The sequence below is a fragment of the Podarcis tiliguerta genome, assembly GCF_965153285.1.
Source record: "Podarcis tiliguerta genome assembly, chromosome: 3".
In the NCBI taxonomy this organism is placed as follows: Eukaryota; Metazoa; Chordata; class Lepidosauria; order Squamata; family Lacertidae; genus Podarcis; species Podarcis tiliguerta.
Genome location: NC_139536.1, coordinates 96,102,262 through 96,122,947, shown reverse-complemented (window position 1 = coordinate 96,122,947; position 20,686 = coordinate 96,102,262). Strand labels below are relative to the sequence as shown.

Here is a 20,686-nt window from a genome sequence, read left to right as displayed (position 1 = left end):
CAATCTTCAGAGGGTACCTCACCTCCCCACGCATGTTTTCTTTTACATGAATGAAAACACACAGTCGGACTAAAATATTAATGCATACAGATTGGTTTATCAGAATTTGTGTAAGTTTTGATATTCCATAAAAAGATTTCTTAAAGATATCCTTTGTTGTCTTCATCATCATGATGTCTTTTTTCCTGCAGGTTCTTCTGGACAAAGCCCTTTGTTGGTTGCGTTGAGCGGAAACCACACCGGGCAGCTTAACTACACGAGCAAATCCAATCAGTTGTATCTGCGTTGGTCAACTGACCATGCAACAAGTAAGAAAGGATTCAAGATACGTTATTCAGGTTAGTAGCCATAACCTTGGAGGCCATAATGTTGGAGGGGTGGCCAACTTTCAATATAGCTCTCAAGCTGGAAAAGTTTTGCCAACCTTGTATAGGTGGATGATTAATTAGTAGTAGCAACAATAGTAGCATAGAACTTTGCTTTGTATTGGATTCTGCTGAATGCTTCCAGCACCTTCAATAAGAAACTGTGGTGGAAATACTCTCACTGCCCCGGGATCTTTTTATAATGGGCAGTATATAAATTGAAATAAAAATATTTTGCTACAAAGAAGACAAAATCCCTGCATTGTTAAGACTAGTCATGCATGTGGGTAAAATTCCTTCTGAGTCCTGTCAACTGATAGCTAGCATTTGTCAATCAGAAAGTAACAAACACTAAAACTAGGGTGGGAAAATTCTCGAATAATGTGGTTTAGTAATTTGATATTCAAGACATTTTTGTTCTGTCCTTCCTCCAAGAAACTAAGGAAAGCGTACTTCTACAGCCATCCACCTTGCTGCTTATTTGAACCTCACAATCGCAAGTGGCCCAGTCAGAGAGTTGCCTGGCTGTGAAGATTTGAACCAAGGTCTCCCCAACTGCAGTCTAGCACTCCAAGCTGAATGCTATGCTGGCATGCTCTTCCTCACACTGATTGGTTTATGATGAATCGGGGGCTCAAGTGCATTTCTATAGATGGTGCAGTCTTCACTCTACATGGAAACTTTACTACAGGGTGTATACATGTTTTACACACACCAGCTATTTTTTTTAATTAAAAAATACTTTTTTGAGTTCATGTCCGCAGTAAATCAGAATGAACCAGAAGAACAATATTTCATTGTTGAATAAATATCCCCCTTCTCTCTTTCGCAGAAGAGAAAGAATAGCATATGCTTCTGTGAATTTGCAGAGGAAATGTTATTGGCCGGTATTTTAGAGTACAAATACATTTTGACTTTGTAAGTGGGCAAGCCACCTTTGGAGAACAGCTCGCAGTAAACCTTCTCCTTTATTTCGCTGACAGCACGTCTTGAAAGGCTGCATAGTTCTCCCCATGTCTGTTAAGTTTCACATCTGATGTAGGAGAGACAGCCAGCATGAGAAAGGAATAACAGTGAGCAGCAGAGTAAGCAATTGGGCCTGCATCTTAATAAGGGAAGGCAGCAGCATGAAAAATGGGGAAAGAAACCAGGGGCTCAGAAAGGCTACTGATGCTATGGCAGCTGTGACTGAGCCAGCAGGCAGCCTCACAACTATCAGCCTATTGTAATGATTTACTGCCTCCCTGCTTCCCTCCTTGTTCCTCCAACCATGACTTTGCACAAGGTTTGGCAAGTAGCAGATGTCCGGAAGATTCTGCAGAGTTTGGTGAGGTTTTCTTCTGTGATGCCTTCCAAAATGGGAGATATTGCAGAACGGTAATCCTTCTCATTTTTGCTGCCAGAAAATACCCACAGAGATGCAAGCAAGTCTACACAGTGTGGGCTACACAGTGGTCTAAGAAAAACAAATATGTTTCTGTCCTTGGCCTTTCCGACCTTCCACTGACCAATACAGTCCTGTTTGGGAAACTGCCTTACTGAAATTGCCTGGCCATCAAGCTCATTATTGTCTATACCAGCCTTCTTCAACATGGTGCCCTCCTGATGTTCTTAGATGCCAGCTTCCATCAGCAATAGCCAGCATGGGATAAGGGGAGTTGTTGTCCAATATATCTAGAGGACACCATATTGGGAAAGCCTGGTCTGCCATGACTTGGAGCAGCTCTCCAGGGTTTAAGACTTAGGTATTTCCCAGCCCTGGGCTATTCTGCGATTAAACCTGAGACTTTGTCTTCTATGACTGAGCTATAGTCTTTCTGAATGAGTTGTATTAGGGCTACTTGTGTCCTGTATTTCAGTGTATTTATATATTTCCATAAAATTTATATACCACTTGATTGTAAAAAACAAAACAAAAACCTTTAAGCGGTTTACAAAAGATGAAACAGAAATAATACACCTCTAAAACATACAAAGGTTAAAATATTCAAACAAGGTTAAAAATACCTCAGATTTTTATACGTTTAGGTATCCTTGTCTAAACAGGAATGCATTTAGCAGATTCCAAAAAGGGTACAGTGACGGCACCTGCCTCAACTCAGTATCTCTATGCTATTAAAACTGCAAAATCTAATACATTCCTTTTCAAGTTTCTGATTTCTATGACTGAGAAGATAAGCATGAAAATATGTAGGTAATATCTGGTATAAAATCCTTGCAAGCCAGAAAGGGAGAAGGACTTTCCATCCATGATTAGGACTTGGGGGTTACCTGTTACCAAGAGTGGAAATTAAATGATCTCCATAGCACTTGGCTGAAGCACAACAAATCTTGAAGATTCCCCACCCACACACAAAAAAATAAAAATACAATTGACATAATTTAGGGAGCAATCCTAATTCCCATCTGGAAGCAGTGGAGTCACTGTCATATCCCAACCTCAAGTGCTCATGCCGGCTGTAGTGGAAGTTATGTTTATGGCCAAGGGTAGGTTGTGAGGCCCAGATCATGCACGTTGTCAGTAGCTGGAGCAGCTTAGGTGCCCACCAGTTCTTTGCTGGCCCAGCTCCCTTACCCCCTCCTTACCCCAGAAACACCTGCTGGCCTCCCACTACTGAAGCCTGGGGGAAACCATTCTGAGCCTGGCAGAGGGATCACTCAGAAACCCAGCCCAGAATGGTGAATTGAGGGTTTGAAATGCTTTATTTTTTAGGCTATAGAGTCTGGTTTTTATTTTAATTTTCCTAGGTGCAGAGTATATACACAGTATTGTATCCATGCATGAATGCTTTTAGGACAAGAAAGTCCACCTTGTATATGTATACATAACTTACCACTGGATTCAGTGGAGCTTACTTCCAAGTAAGCACACTCAGCAGCATTTTCTTAACAAATGTTCATGTGCAGAATGGCGGGGCCTTGAAAAGTTTAAGGAATATGCCAGTCTAAATGACACGGTCTTGTCTGAAAGTTTTGCTGTGCTATTGTTAATGTGTGGCACTAGAGGCCGAGGAGATAAACACGAGAGTTTTTTTTAGTTTTCCCTCAGGCTGTTTACTGTGTTGCTCTGACAGCCCTCCTGCATAGGCAATGTCACTGTATTATGCAGGCAGTTACTGACTGTTGTTTAGAACGGACTTTTTTTTTAATATAGAAGGAGGGAGGAGGGAACTGAAATGACAGAAGGCTATTTGAAGTCACGCAAAAAGTGTAAGATGGAGGGTGGGAACGAAACTATTGTTGATACCAGAGCCTGTTACTGGGACATTCCCTAATTCAGAATAGTGAGAAAATGTTTCTATTTTCTCAGAATGAATTTTGTGACCATGCTAACATAAGAAAACAATCCTATACACATCAGAAGCGGGGGAAACTTAGGCCTGGGGGCTGAATTCAGCCCTCCATTATGATTTCTCTGGTCCTCGGTAGAGGCAAATTTATGGAGGCACGAGTGGTGCAGCTGCATTGGGCGCTGAGCCAAGGAGGGTGTCTTCTCAAAGCCCAGTAAGTTCTTGCCCAGCTTTGGGAAGGTGTGAGGGCTCCTACAGGGTCCTCGGGTCCTCTTGCCTCCTTCCCAAAGCTGTGCTGGCAGGCAAGCACTTAACTGGGCTTTGGGAAGGGGATAAGGGAGCTACAGGACCCTGCCAGAGCCTCGTGCCTCCTTCTCAAAGCCCAGCTGAAGCTGGCGCCACAATTTCAAAGTCTGCTATTTTTCCCCCCATCGGAACTATTGGTTTTATGCATAAGTAATTTATGCAAATATAATCAATTAACTAAAACTGAAATGATTACTTGATTGATTAAGATGCCTTTAACGTTTTGGTCTGCTCTAGATAAGGGGAAATTTGTGCAAGCCAGCATGTTTCTTCATGTCTGTGTGTACTGGCTTAATAACTGAATGTGCAAATGGGTGCTGCCCCCTTCTTTTGTGGCACTGCAGTGCTCCATACAGCACTCTGAGCACTGTATGTCCATCAGGAAGAGCCCCTGGAATCTGTTTGGGGATCTGGAGAACAAACACAGCATAGACTCACCTGCATCTCCCCAGTCATCTAATTGGCATCATTGCTGGTGTGTTGTATGACTTGTATCCAGTTCTGCAGCTCACGCAAGGGAGCTTGTGCAAGGAGAATTCCCCATTCTGGCCTCCCAAATGCATGCTCTGCGCCGCCACCCTCCCAAAAGCCTTTCCTGAGAGGCTTCTCCCTTGTGTGAGCAAACCCCAAAGATCTGATTACACATAGCCCAAGATACTTGATGGGGGTTTGTAGTGGCAAAAAGTCCTCATGCAGCAGCCCATTAGCTCACCTTCATACAATAGGGCCATTGAACATTTTCACACTGGAGCCTTAAACAAATGTTTGCCCAAAGCACTTTGAAATGCAAATGTAAAAACTTAACATTTGAATTAGAATGGCTTCTTCTAATTTCTATTGCACATCAACAATGATCGAAGAAATTGTACATGAGAGGCTCAAAAGCATATTACATTTCACATGCAAAGATATCCTGCTGCTTACTTACAGACAGTTGAAATAGGTTTTCAGTTTAGTATTATTCTCTAAGTGCCTTTCATATGGATTCTGATTGTGAGGCTAGAGCCTGAGTTCACGGGTTTTCAAGCCATAACCAAACATTGCATTTTATTTAATTGCTTCTTTTATGCTTCCCCCTATAGCTCCTTACTGCAGCTTAAACCATATTGTGAAGAATGGTGGAATTGTAAATAAAACCAGGGGTACAGCTGGCAGCACCGTTCGCTATTATTGTAAACCTGGATATAGAATAATTGGCCATAGCAATGCAACTTGTAGACGTCACCCAAATGGCATGTATCAATGGGATTTCCCTGTTCCTCTCTGTCAAGGTAAGATCCTGTTTCTTAACAACACATGCACATACAAAAATTTGAAATTATGGTGGTATCACAGGTTTTTAGAGTGGAGGAAACCCTGACCCTTAGTCTTTGTTTCTTACACCTACCCATTTATGCCACCTAAGCATGAATAGAAAGCCTGCTGTTATGTGGAACTGCCTCCACTGATTCTGCTGGCACCCATTTCACATAAGAAACTGAATAGGAATGTTATGTTAATAAATAGTGAAAGATTAATGTGGTAATCTGAATGCCCAAGAGAAAACAGTCCTTTAACTGCAACAGCTTCTCCTGAAGAGACATGCATTTGAAGTCATTGTGCATTTTAAACTGCAGCTTGTCTCTTCAGCCTTGAGAATAGCATCCTTTCCTTGCACACTGCGGACATATACATTAAGAATATTTCATTTCGAGGGTGCAATACGCCTCGTCAAATTATATGTCGCCCTGAAGTCCTTAAGATAGCTCTGTGAGATCGGCCACAAATCGTGTTTCCTTATATTGTAGATGAGTGACTTACAGTTTGTTTAAGGACACCTAGATTTGAACTAGCTGTTTCCTGGATCACATCTCGCTTGCTTTCAATTATGGCTATAGTAGAGATCTTCAGACATGTAATTGTCAACCCTCCCCACCTTCAGCCTGCCAGCACCCAGCCAAAATTCTTACACAAAAACATTTTAGCCTTAACAAAAACAATTTATTTTTTAAATCCATCTAGCACAAGCATACTAACGGTTGTTTTTTTTAAAATGGAGGATTCCCCCCACCCCCCGGAGATCCTTTCATGATGTCTGTAGTACCAGTAAAACTGTAAATAGTTATTGTAATGTAATTTTAGAAAACGGAGCTGTTCCTTTCTGTTTCTCTTCTACAACAGTCCCCCCCTCTCCTCTACCCCAGTTTTCATAAGAAGACATTTCTAACTTGTGTTAAGCTGTAAGGTCAGGTGGCATTTTTCATTTCCCATCTTGTCGAGGTGCAACTCAGCTAATAAAGCACTTGCTGCTGCATAAAGGACTTGACTCCCTTCCAAGGAATAATAATTTATTGTTATTACTGTTACTTTCAGCTGCTGACGCAGCAGAAACCTGCACAAGCAGCACTACATTCAGAATAATTATATCTGAAGAAAGTAGCAGTGTCTACAGTTAAGGGTGCTGAAGCATTTCCATCATAATATCAGTTTTCTAGCTTCCTACTTCTTGGTTTAAGGTTTTCTTGTTGCTGGGTTTCTCTTTCCAACCTCTTCCCTGCTCGAGTTTTTGGGAAGGAAGGAAGGAGCATTTGGCACATCCACCCACCCCATATTTTTCCATCAATGAGACACCCCCTATTTGGGGGGACTCTGATTTAAGAAAATGGGGGGGGGGGGAGATGGCCCCCATGTATAAGACACCCCCAAATTTTGGACACTATTTTTTAGGGGGGGGGGACCTAGTCTTATACCTGGAAAATACGGTAATTCTCAATATGTATATATTCTCTCAATATATAGAGAGAGAGAATAAAATATATATAAATCGTTATCGTAACCTCTGTGCAGTTCTCCATAAGAGAATCCATTTGCACAGGCGAAGCGTGTGGAACTGCATGGGATGCCAGAATGCCAATCAAATAATTTTGTAAATACTTGTTAGGAAAATACTGCAGCATATGTAATTGTGCACAGAGGGTAGAGATTGCCCATACTGCTGCCACATTTTGATTAAAACCATGTTTAAGCTATTCAGTCAATCAAAGCAACAGTACTAAATCAAAAATTAAAATAATTAAATGAATGTTAAAACAAGTAACAAAAGTATCCAAAACAACCAAGAAAACAGTAGTCAGGGAAAGCTAATGCATCCACTCATGTCTTGGATAGGTTTTAGTTGTCTGCTCAGTTATTTTTTTTAAAAAAAACATTTGTTTTATGGTGGATTATGTTCTGCTTTTGTTGTATATTCTTGCTGCTGTTTCTGTATAGCTGCAATCTGTGTGGATGCAGAGCAGTTTAGAAATGCTTAAAATAAATTAAAGAGCAGAAGGACAATTCAGTTCAAAAGCCTGGCTGTATTTTAAAGAAGCGCTCAAACAGGATTCTTTGGAGGAAGCCTTGTGCTTCAAAAGTGTGGCATGTTCACAGTCTGCGTTCTTATGGTGGTGTCCTGACTTTGGAACAGCCACCCCAGCAAGTTTTGCAAGCATCCTAATTCATATTAGAGGAAGGAGCTCTTTACATGCACTACAGATTATTTAGGCTCTTTAAATCAAAGCCATTTTTGAACTGTGCCTTGAAACAAACTAGTAGCCGGTGACATCCTTAATGTTGAGGAGGTGTGCATTCAAACTGATATGCTTTCAGTGAATTTAAATCAAACTTTTCCCTTGTTCTTGTTGTTTTAAACAACGGTGTCTAGCTGCTCGCAACAGCTAGAAAGCACTGTTGCAGGCTCGTTGAATATTGTGACTAAAAGTCCCATGGAAGTGACATTGTGTTACGATGTGAGGATGTAGCACATCGTAACACACGGCCACTTACAGAAGACTGTAAGCCAAAGGTTTCGATGAGTATGATAAGCACCACATAAAAAGAAACAAAGAATCAAGAAGTCCTTTGATCACGTTGCACAAATGTAGGTTGGAACGATGTAGGTAGGTTTCCTGTCTGGGAAAGGTTCATGGACCTGCAATCTAATCTGCATTTCCACATTCTAATCTGAACATGATCTGGCAGATGCAGAATAGGGAGGTTTGCTCCAACTGCATTACTGAAATCCTATTACATAAGCTGCAAACTTTCATTCAAGAAAATAATTAAATGCTACAGTAGCACAAGTAAACCCATTCAGGAAATAATTTATGCTGCCTTGAATTCATATTTGTACCTTTATGTTTAACGTCTTGATAAATTTCCACTTATGTACATAAACAGTTTAGACGATTAAGTGACTCCTTCCAAGCTCTTGATAAATATATTTTCATTATAATGGAAATGGAAAACATAGCAAAACTATAACAAATGAAATGGTTGGTTTCCACCTCAAGCTGAAAAAAGTTATACTCATAAGCAGCCCAGATCAGCATTTGAGCAAAGAGTATCTATACTGAGATCCATTATTCAAATATAAGAAGTACTCATGTTTTATATTGGTATCCATACTATTATATGTGACAGTGCTGCCTTTGCTGGAGCCAGTGTGGTGTACTGGTTAATAGCGGTAGTCTCGTAATCTGGTGAACCGGGTTCGTGTCTCCGCTCCTCCACATGCAACTGCTGGGTGACCTTGGGCTAGTCACACTTCTCTGAAGTCTCTCAGCCCCACTCACCTCACAGAGTGTTTGTTGTGGGGGAGGAAGGGAAAGGAGAATGTTAGCCGCTTTGAGACTCCTTCGGGTAGTGATAAAGCGGGATATCAAATCCAAACTCCTCTTCTTCTTCTTGTGGGGGGAAATGTTTTATTATTGTTTCTTTTGTTATTAGGCCTCAGCACAATTATTATAAAGTGAGTCTCTTAGCAACAGTAATAAGATAAATGTGTAATGTATGTATTATTACTATTATTTCCTGTACAGTTTCAGATTTTACAACAGTAATGATTACTTCCTGAGGCAAATAGCTTTTCCACTTTTCTTCCTCTTTTCAGCTGTATCTTGTGGTATTCCGGAATCTCCCGGAAATGGCTCAGTCTGGGGTAATGAGTTTATTTTGGGCAGCAGAGTGATATATGAATGTAATGAGGGCTTCAAGCTAGATTCTAGTCAACAAGCAACAGCAGTGTGTCAAGAAGATGGATTGTGGAGCAATAAAGGAAGGCCACCCGTCTGTAAACGTAAGTATAGAATTCAGAAAAAATATGTACCCGTTTAGAAACTATATTTTACTTCTTCCCAGTAACAGTTAAGTACAATAGAATTCCTCCCCCCGCCCCAATGAGATGGCAAATCTGAGTTGAATCTGAGTTTAGAAAGCTCTGGACAACTTAGAGCAACACTTAGCACACCACCGATCAGTCTTCATCTCAGTTAACTGAGCCATAACATCCATTAGCTTCCAGAATGACATTGGGATGGGAAAGATATTATGTAAACACCACTACATTAATGTGGAGTTGGGCTGGTTTGAACCTGCATTTTACTGTCCTAGTCCTTTTTCCTGTTTGAAGTGGAAATGGAGGATTTACTTCTCATTGGTTACACTTTGTTGAAAGTAGGCAAAATACCGTTCTTTTCCATAGATAAGGTTTTTTTTATTTAATAATTACGTTAAAAATTTGGGGTCATCTTATACACGGATAGTGCACTGGGGGGATGTGTGATTGGTTGCTGCTGCAAGCCGGAGATTGTCTGTGGCTATTGGGTGAGTTATTGGTGGCTGTGGCAAAGTCTAGTGTTGATTGGCTGTTGCTGCGGCAATTGGGCGGGCGATTGGCGGCTTCTTCCAGTGAGGGGACAGACGATAGGTGGTTCTTGTGATGCATGTGAGTGGCAGCGTAGGTCAGGCGGGTGAGCGATTTTTGGCAATCCCCCGTATAAAAAGCTCATCAACTCTGGGCCACCCCCCAAAGTAAACCTCAACAACTATGGGCAATCTCCCCCTATATCCTTAATTTGGAGTCCCCCAAAATAGGGGGCGTCTTATACATGATGGCGTGTTATACACAGAAAAATAAGGTAATTCAGTGGAACAAGTAAGTGTTCCTTAGCTCTTCTAGCTGGAGCTGGCTGTTTCATATGCATATGATAGAGATATGACTAATGGAGATGAATGAAGGAACTAGCAACCACAAACAGGCTTATCAGCGAAGATCTTTGAGCTAACAGTGGTTCTCAACCTTGGGCCCCCGGATGTTTTTGGCCTACAGCTCCCATGATCCCTAGCTCACAGGACCAGTGGTCAGGGATGATGGGAGTTGTAGGCCAAAAACATCTGGGGACCCAAGGTTGAGAAAGGCTGAGCTAAGAGTTGATCTTGGAATTGGAAATTTTAGCAGTGGTGTTTAATCATATCATTCCTGTCAGCAATGAGTGGCAGACCCAACAAATTGTTGTGGGAAGCCCTAAGTCTCATGCAAACAGCTTGAGAAGTGATAGATCCGAGATCTAAAGGAAATTTCAGACACTTTACCTAGAATAATGCTGTTTTCTACATCTGCACAGCTATGCATCCATGCAACACTAGCAGTAATAACAGAAAGATTGTGGTCACTTCCAACTCTTCAGTTATATGATTCTATGAAATGTACACGTTACAACATGGTTTGGGGCCCAGGCGTCTTTTTCAAACTTTCACATCAAATACTTCTATTGGACCTCTTGATCTATGTCTCTTTGAGTCACACTTGTCCTAAGAAACCCAGACAATTCAATTGGAAAAGCAGAGATTGTAAGAAAGAAGTATTTCTTTTTCTTAATAATTGTTCATTGAAGTTGCACAGTAACTACTGACCAATCCCTCAAGAACTTAATGACGTGCCCAATTGCCGGTTTTCTTTATAAGAAACATGGTTGATATTTTTAGTTTGCTTATTGGCTGCAGAGAGGGGAAAGGAGGAGACACCTTTTAAAATCTGCTCATTTCCCTTCTATGACCACTATTTGAAACCAGCATAATTATCTGTATTTATTGTATATTTGATTAATTCTGCTTCTTCTACAGAGGTTTTAAGGGATTTTTCTATAGTTTAAACATAGTTATGTCTGCTCAGTGCATTTGAATGAATTGGTGTGCATTGGGTGCTTACATTATTAAAACAGCTTTATTGTTTTCTTTTCCTTTCTAGAAAATACTTTCTTCACTTTCTAAGCTTTTTTCATAACTGTGTTGTGACATTTTCCTTTCTGTGTTTGATAAACATGAACTTTCTGACATGCCATTATCATTTGGGAGATAACTATGCACAATTTATTTCAGCTCATAATTCAGTTTATTATACTGACACCACCTTTCTGCATATCAAAATGTGTTGTTGCCTTTGGGATCACTCTTCACCCTCTTCGTGCAGCAATCAAACCTTACATTTTCACTTCTTAAGAGCACCAAAGCCTACTTTTCAAAAATTTCAATGCAACAGGAAAATCTGTGTGATGGGTGTGCTAAAAATACTTTGACCAAACCACATAATGAAAGAAAACTGGAGCTTACCTTTGCTTGATCCTATTTAGATTGTTTCTAATTAATATATTATTTTGGTTTATTTTTCTAAACTACCCTTAACAATTCAGGGAAAGCTGGTTTATGCATTTAATAAATAATGTTGCTACTAATGGACTGGTCATTATAACTGATTCTTACTTGAAAGAGAAGCCAGGGCAGCTTATTTTTAAATCATAAATGAAACCTATTTTGTGATGTTTAACACTTCTATTATCCAGATACTAGAGTTATTGGATAACAAAATACTGGATATTGGATAACAAAAATTTGAAGGCAAATTTGGAGATTTCTGCTTAGGAAAAAAAGCTGAGAAATGATCATGAAATGCTAAGATACTTTTGATAAAACTCTCAAAGCTTCTCATGGGAAGAGAAGAATGGAGTTTTACAGACCCCTTAAGTTTATAGTGAATTCCTCCCAAGGTAATATCCAAGGTGAATTTCAAGATTTTGTCTTGGCCAAAACTGCTGAGAGCTTTGGCAGGAAGACGAACGTATTTTGATAAACCAGTACAATTTACCACCAGTTCGCTTTTATACCTCCATGTCATAAAAAAGGACATCCAAACCCAATATGCCCACTAGTACCTAGGTTAATTAGAAGCCCATTTCACAGTTCAGTCAGCCATTTGGGTGAGGTTTAAACCATTATTTTACTCTTTGAAGGCTGCAGTCTAGAATATAGGTTAGAGGTAATTAAGTCTACTTAAAATTTAAATTGATGGGCCTTTTCTGTTCTGTATCTCCAGCACTGGCTACAAGGTGAATCTGATAGTTCTCCACCTATTCTGGAGTGACATACATTTGTACTTTGAAATATTTTTTACCTCAGAAATAATCCTCTGTTTTGGCAGTGCACATGAGTGTTGGTGTAGGTAAATAATCTCATTCTAGTGATGTGACATATAATCATACTTGAAGGATGTAATTACATTTACTTCACTATACTTGGAAGCAGGCAGCAGTTAATACATATATCAACAGAAACAAATCAGCATAGAAAAGAGGACAACATTTTTCCTCTACATCTAGACAAATCTGACATCATCTCTGATTCAGATGCCATGTATAAAAATAGCAAGTGTCACTGGTGTCTGAGGTATAAGAGAGAGACTGATGGGTGTCTCAGTAATTTGTTCTAAATACAGCAGCTGTTAAGTAGGCCGTATTTTAATTCAAGAATAAAGCAGTTCTGATAAATCAGAGGAATTTGCTGCAAAATTAAACGGCACCGTGGCACAAACAGTTTTCTGTCACTTATATATTTAACGGCTTTGCATATTCTTTTTTTTAAAAAATGCTATGCCATTACCATATTCTCTGCACATTTTATTTTTCCAGTGTGCAGAGAGATGTATATAGAAAGAGAAACAGATAGACAAAGAGGCACAAGGTCACATTGGTGATCTTGAGCCACTTGTTATTTCTCAGTTCAGCACACTTGTTTTGAGGGTAATAAAGGGAGAAGAACCTTGCACAGCATCCTGAGCTCCGAAAAGGAAAGGCTTGGCGAGATGGATAGGTAGATCTAAAAAGTCACAGACTTCCAGCTGCCAGAAAATTCCTTCAACACCAACTGGAGAATGGAGAAGGTCTCAGAAGAGAGGAATGGTCTGGCTTGCTCCCTGACTCCCTATCAGCCCACCCAAATGATTGCTTATCTATCTCACCTGTTCACCCTAAAGCCTCTGAAAATGCAGAGCCTTGAATGAATTATCCAGATCCCATAAAAAGCTGAAATGTCAGGAACTGAACTGAACCATAACATCCATTAGCTTCCAGAATGACATTGGGATGGGGAAGATATTATGTAAACACCACTACATTAATGTGGAGTTGGGCCAGTCTGAACCCACATTTTACTCTCCTAGTCCTTTTTCCAGTTTGAATTGGAAATGGAGGATTTACTTGTCACCGGTTACACTTGGTTGAAAGTAGGCAAAATAATTCAGTGGAACAAGAACCATTCAATATTCCTAGGTAAATAAGTCATTGACTGTTGTCTTTGGCAATACCAAACTAGGGATGGAATTTTCCACTGGGACGCGCATTGTAGATGTAAAATATCTTTCCAACACTATTTTTTAAAAAACTTTCTGTAATCTCTGAGGCATACTCCCCTATCACAAGAGTATTAGTGTTTGCCCCATGCTTAGAAAACAATGTATCCCATCAGTTTTCTACTTGCCCCATGCTTTCTATGTACATGTCAGAGCAGTTTTGCCTTTGCCTCACTGATTTCCCCTAGAAAACCTGCTATTTGGTGATAAATCAGAGCAAATGGGAATCCACAGAAAACCCGATCGCCTTTTGCTCCAATTGAGTGCTAAATTGGCAGGACAAATGGAAGTATGGAAGAGCCCTTACTCCCACTATTCTCTCTAATGCGCCTGTTTCCTCCCGTATATCTCTGTTCTACTCTTCTAAATTTTATGTAGAATTTAATTTTAGTATTTTGCATCTCTCCCCCCCCATTAACTTTCCTCTCTATCCCCCATACCCTTTGACAGGTCTGTGAGACTTTGCTTTTCCCCCTGCATCTGTTTGATGATGGTGTTACCTGCCCTAAACCAATAGACAGGGTGGGCTATGGTGTTAGAAGGTGTTTTCAGATAAGATTGCTAAGTATTTTGTAACCCCGCCCCCTCTGTCTTATGGTAATAGGTGTACATATACAAAGCATCTGAATGGAACACACAAAGCCTATTTTAAAAGAAATATCACACAGATTAAAGCTTGGTTAGATAAATGAAGCTTTTGGAAATGGCATCTGTGTTTCCCATTAGGTAGCAGTTTACTATTCGCTATTCAGTCTCCACTGAGCATAATATACTTTTGGCCATGATTCTAAACACATTCTGTGCCAACAAAACAATACAGGTTTTAGAGTGCCAGTGGGCTTTAGCTCTTACAACTTGTTATTAATACATTCTTCTTTCTATGCAAACTGTACAACTTTGCCTCTTAATCAGACTTTGAAGAAAGTACCCATATTATAAAATTGAAACAGTACATTTCTCCCTCTCCCCTCATTTCTTAATTGAAACAGCCTCCCAGTGTTGGTGTTGAAACAAGTGTAAGATGCTATGCACCGGAATGTGCATTTGAGAAATGTTTATAGCACGCTCAATTTCACCAGGAAAAGTCTGCTGTCAATAGGATGGTGATTCATCTTCTGTGAAGTAATATTGGAAGGAAAGTGCTAATACTAAAGTGTCCTTGCTTCACAGCTGTGACTTGCCCCAGCATTGAGAGCCTGCTCTCAGAACATGTTGTCTGGAGACGGATTTCTGGGTCGGTGAATGAGTTTGGCGCACAAGTCATGCTGAGTTGCAGCCCTGGCTATTATTTAGAGGGTCAGAGACTCATGCTGTGTAAAACTAATGGAACATGGAGTGATGCTGATGAGAGACCAGTGTGCAAGGGTAAGAAACATTTATTTACACAGTGCTCAGTTCTGTCCAAAGATACAGCTTCTATTTTTCTACCAACACAACTTAAGTAAAGGAACTAATATCTGTTAATAGCTTTTCTGAAATATTTGAGGGCAATCCATCAAGAAGGTATGCAAACCTCGTTCAAATAAATGGGCCCTGCACCAAAACACGGCAAATGTAACCATACAGGGTTATATATAATGTCCTACTGCTGACAGGCAGTTCTTTCATCCAGCAGAGGTTTCTGTGGACAGAACATGGAGGTAGCCATTTTTGCTTAAAATTCCCCCTTGTGTGTCTCCTCCGTCTGATCTAGTGGGTTGGGAGATCATTGAGAACAATGTGGGAGGAAGAGTGGTGGTTCTGCAGGAGAAATGAGGAATTTGTGCAAATTGCTTTCCTCTACAATCTGCTCGTGGAAGCTGTTGCTGTATCGCGAATGGAAGGATTACACTGGAGATGGCCTGTTACAAAAAAAAAAGTTATGTTAATTTATTTTTGAGTGTAGTTATAGCAAATATTTATAAATATCTATGTCAGTTTGCTAGGTGCAGTGTTCTAGAGCCCTGTACACCAGTGCATACAAGATACATTTGGGCTCATACACTTTGAGTAGAGGGGGCAATTTCACATGCATTAAGAAATAAAATGCATAACTGTTTTGTTTTTTTTTTAATTGAAATGAACAAGGAAACTCTTGAGGATGTGAGAAAGGGCTTCATATGCAGATCAGATCTTCGCATCTGTAAGAGTAGTTTGTATTGTACATATGACATGCATCATTTAATTAAATGAATTATTTGTCCATTCTCAAGAGCCTTTATTCAAATAAATTCATGTATTCATTGTTCCTATTACAGATTAAATTAATTGTGAATGGTGCCCATCAATTACATTCAACTGTAATTAGACAAACAAGCTAATTAACCATGGATTATCTGAATACCGAAGTAATCCAGATCAGTCAAACATGAGCTGAGCAATCTATTTGATCTTCAGAAATTAAAATTCATTAAATATTTGAGGCTGTTAAACTATTTATTACTATGCTTCTGAAAGTTAATATAATAAAAACACTACAGATTACATTATTCGTTATGTAAGCACAGAGTGCTATCATCGTATGTAGTCTGGGATCCAGAGAGTCACACAGCTGGTACTGTGCACACAGGGGATTTTGGATTTTGGAGGCTGCTGCTCAAGAACCACATGTCACAGAGCCAGTTATCTTTGAACCCGGAGGAAATTTCAAAAACTGAGTGTGACATGTGATGAAACAATCTACTGCACAAAATAAAAATTAAAAACCCAGTCGTCAATGCTTCCAAGTTTTCAGTCATGTGTAAAATAATCCTTTTGCACCTTGTAAAGCGTTGGCAAATAAAGCGTGGAAGGTGGTTTTGAGCTGCCGTACCAGAAAAGCTGGCATATCAGCATGGAGGTGAGAATGCACATTGTACCGCTTCCGAGCTGCTTAAATTGCCTCCAAGTCACAGTTACGCACAGAATCGCACTCCATCTATTGTTTCCATTACTTCGTTGTTTATTGACTATGTTTCCTTTAGTGTGTTACTAAGCCCAAGTGTTTTCTTCCAGTAGCTTTGTACATAATTGCTTGGGTCTCACTGTAAAGCAGGGGTGAAGAAGCTCGGGCCTGGGGACCAAATAGTCTTCCAAATCTCTTTGCATGGCCCTCAAGACTCTCCATGCCCTCAGGCCTTGCTTGTTTATTGGCCCTGCTTGGCATTCTCTTTGAGTGTTTTTGTCTGGCTGGAAAGTGTGTTTGAACTCTGATAATGCTTCTCGATTGCCTGGATGGAAGATATAGAAGAGGGTATGAGGGTGTGGGGATGCGGGTGGCGCTGTGGGTTAAACCACAGAGCCTAGGACTTATCGATCAGAAGGTCGCAGTTCGAATCCCTGCGACGGGGTGAGCTCCCGTTGCTCGGTCCCTGCTCCTGCCAACCTAGCAGTTGGAAAGCACAAAGTGCAAGTAGATAAATAGGTACCACTCTGGCAGGAAGGTAAACGGCGTTTCCGTGTGCTGCTCTGGTTGGCCAGAAGCGGCTAAGTCATGCTGGCCACATGACCCGGAAGCTGTATGCTAGCTCCCTTGGCCAATAAAGTGAGATGAGCGCCGCAACCCCAGAGTCGGTCACAACTGGACCTAATGGTCAGGGGTCCCTTTACCTTTACTATGAGGGTGTGAGTAAAAGCTAGCCCACTCACTCTGTCAATGAATTAAGTAGGAAAAAGCAAGCAAACTATTTGAGACATCTGGATATTGCCTTAGAGAACTTACATTCAGTAGACATGAACCACTTGCTTTTCTTCCTCCCGTGCAAGGTATTGGAGCTCCCTGGGTCTTGAGGATTGGAAGTGGTCTCTAAGCTAAAGAGAAATGAGTGGTTGTGTGAGTGGGTTTGTTTCTCTGGGGCAACCCAATCAGATGGATGGGATACAAATAATAATTTTTTATTATAGTAGTAGTAGTAGTAGTAGTAGTATTCTCTGGGCCCCCAAATGACTCTAAGAGCCTCTTGCTGCTGCTGTACTGTAAGCACTTTATTTTCCCTTTTCAGTTATTTCCTGTGGCAGTCTTCCATCTCCACCAAATGGTAATAAGATTGGAACTCTGACCGTGTATGGAGCCACAGCAATATTCACCTGCAACACTGGCTATACCCTAGTTGGTTCTCATGTACGTGAATGCCTAGTGAATGGACTTTGGAGTGGCACTGAAACTCAGTGTCTCGGTAAGTACAAATTGCAGCAGAAATCTAAAACCCCAAAAGGCAAATGTCATGTGAAGGATATGAGTTTAGTTTTGTAAATTTAGTTCACATGATTTCAGTAAATGGTATTGTTTGTATTGTGTTTGTGTTACGGCTTGAGGCACCGATTTCTTGAGCACACGTGGAAGGAAATATATTTATAAATAGGTTGGTATTTAAAGGGGATGGATTCTTTATTTATTACTCAAACATCTGAGAGTTCCATTCTTAGTGGAATCCTTGGAAAGGATCTCAATTTATAGTATAGCACCCATTGTAAACTTTTCTTTTCCGGCTTGCTGCTAGAAGGCAAAAACGCTTTCCATATTGGCCTCAAACATTCTTTATTGAGACTGTTTTAAAGCCAGGTAGAATATAGGGACAAAGCAATCATAGGATCCCCAACAAGAAAATTACACTGCACATGATATTTTCACAGAGTTAACAGGAAACCTCAGAGAAAACATAATCCCAAGGAACTGATGTTGTTTCTGGTTTCAAAATACTGTCAACAAAGAATACAGAGCAAAAGGTGGTGTGTGTTGTTGTTGTTTTTGGTATGAATTATTTCTATCACCAAAGTTGGCATCTTCTAAAATCTATATTAATAAAACTACAGCCATTAGTATTTAAAGAGGAATTCCTTTATATTGAAAACTGAAATTATATATATATATATATATATATATATATTCAGTTCAAATGCTCATTTCCAATTTTAACTTCACAAATCAGGAACTTGTCATTACCATAAGCATGTTACAGCTCAGAAGGTTTATTTTTGAGTCTGACCTCTTGCCCCTACTGCTTTGATGTTAATATTTTCTGCCTCAAAATTAATTGCAGTTGTCACTCATTTCAGTTTGGATGTATAGCTCACAAAGTGGTTGTTTAGATTTCAGTGGTGAGTAATTTAATGAGGGAGAAATCTGAGCATGTTCAAGCATTACTCAATATATACCCAGCCAATACACTTAAGAGTTATTTTATGAAATAGTGCTAATGTGTGTGTGTTCAGGAGTTACAGGTACATATTTGCAACCATTTTAATACAAAACATTTTGTGCAGTCCTATGCACTATTGCCCTGTATCAAAGTACCATTGAAATCAATGGGGTCTGTGCATGCTGTTCTGACTTTGCACTAATCTACAGTCTGTTACTGTCAATTGGAATTTTGTCAAGTGATTTTTACAACATTTTATATCCTTCCTCATGCATGCATGCATAAATGAACAGAAGTCCTAATATTTAAAGCAATTATGCACTATAAACTATAAGGGTATGCACTGTAGATCCTGCTATAAGCTCCATCTGGTACGCAGGCTGAGACCCTATCTGCCCGTGGACTATCTCGACAGAGTGCTGCATGCTCTAGTTATCTCCCGCTTGGACTACTGCAATGCACTCTATGTGTGGCTACCTTTGAAGGTGACCCAGAAACTACAACTAATCCAGAATGCAGCAGCTAGATTGGTAACTGGGAGCAGCCACCGAGACCACATAACAACAGTCTTGAAAGACCTACATTGGCTCCCAGTACATTTCCAAGCACAATTCAAAGTGTTGGTGCTGACCTCAGTCCAGTATACCTGAAGGAGTGTCTCCACCCCTATCGTTCTGCCCAGACACTGAGGTCCAGTGCCAAGGGCCTTCTGGCGGTTCCCTCGCTGCGAGAAGCCAAGTTACGGGGAACCAGGCAGAGGGCCCTCTCGGTAGTGGCACCTGCCCTGTGGAACGCCCTCCCACCAGATGTCAAAGAAAAAAACAACTACCAGACTTTTAGAAGACATCTGAAGGCAGCCCTGTTTAGGGAAGCTGTTAATGTTTAATAGACTATTGTATTTTAATATTTTGTTGGAAGCTGCCCAGAGTGGCCTGATGGGTGGGGTATTATTATTATTATTATTATTATTACTATTATTATGGGGCAGCCTTGCATAAACACAGGTATTTATAGGCATAGATAATTTTCACACACAAAGCTTTTGACCCTCCAGATGTTGCTGATCTACAGCTCACATCATTGATACTTGCCCTGTACCTACCCTACTTAACCAATTAGTGGCTGTCTTCCATTACATTCCTTAATTGTGTTGTGAGTTCTCACTACCTTGCATACACAGAGAGAAATCACAGAACCAAAAACTTCTTCTGGAGTCTGGTCGGGTAGGGTAATTTCTAAGGAATTAAGTAGTCTACCAGGAAAAATTAAATTTCTAAAATAATGTACTGTGCCATGTTTCCAATCAATTCCACCTTATCTAGCTTGTCCCCCCTCCCAATCTCTTATGCATACTCATGTAATAAGCTACAAAAAAGAATGATTAGATTGACACAAAGTGTTTAATACTGAACACATTTACTTTCCCCCTTTGGTAGAACACAATGTAAAATTAAAACTGCACCCCAGTTGCTTTTCTGTAGTGTTTTACCAATGTGGATAAAGGCATTGATAATGGGAGGAAGAGACATGAATGAATTGAAGACTATGAGAAACTGCACATGCAAATCAGTCTTTGCAACATTTAGAAATAAAAAGTGGAACAATGAAGGTTTCTTGTTACATCTGTTCTCAACCCAGTGAGAAACTCAGATAAGGAGAAGTTTGGAAGCATCCCTATTCCCTATTGCAAAGTTTCCAAAATATGTTTATTATTCACCAGCTCATTCTGCTGTCTTTTCATGCTTTCCTTTCAAATACCTATAGGATGCCCAACACTGCCATTGTGCTTGTGGCTTTTGATCTAACAGAAGTATCCACTAATATAAGAAAATGGTTTTCTCCAATTTCGCCTTCTCACTTCAGTCTCCTCCACATATACCCCCCCCCCCAAAAAAAAAACTATTCCAGAGTGTTGGTGGCCCTTCCATAATAGTCTGGCCTAAACACTCAGTGTATGTTTACTTTTTTAAAGGAAGGTTAGTCCATGCATGTTGCTTTGGTGTAAATGTTTAATTATTGCAGTGAACTAATATCGAACCAGTCCATCATTTTATCTCCAAAAAAATCCTGAAAGCATGGTTTATAAAAATAGATTTCCAACAGCCTCTTTAATATACTTAGGGCTAATTTGGCATGATTGGAAGATTACAT

General features: G+C 40.1%; 1 protein-coding gene across 5 annotated transcripts in view; it reads left to right on the top strand.

The window, feature by feature from the left end:
* Nucleotides 1-20,686, top strand: part of CSMD1 (CUB and Sushi multiple domains 1) — a 920,428-nt gene that overhangs the window by 843,860 nt on the left and 55,882 nt on the right. For all 5 annotated transcript variants that reach the window (XM_083431289.1, XM_083431288.1, XM_083431290.1 and 2 more), the window contains 5 exons: nt 192-338; nt 5,044-5,232; nt 8,871-9,056; nt 14,610-14,804; nt 17,399-17,572. In XM_083431289.1, the coding sequence (XP_083287415.1) occupies nt 192-338; nt 5,044-5,232; nt 8,871-9,056; nt 14,610-14,804; nt 17,399-17,572 (891 nt within the window). The remainder of the gene's footprint in view (nt 1-191; nt 339-5,043; nt 5,233-8,870; nt 9,057-14,609; nt 14,805-17,398; nt 17,573-20,686) is intronic.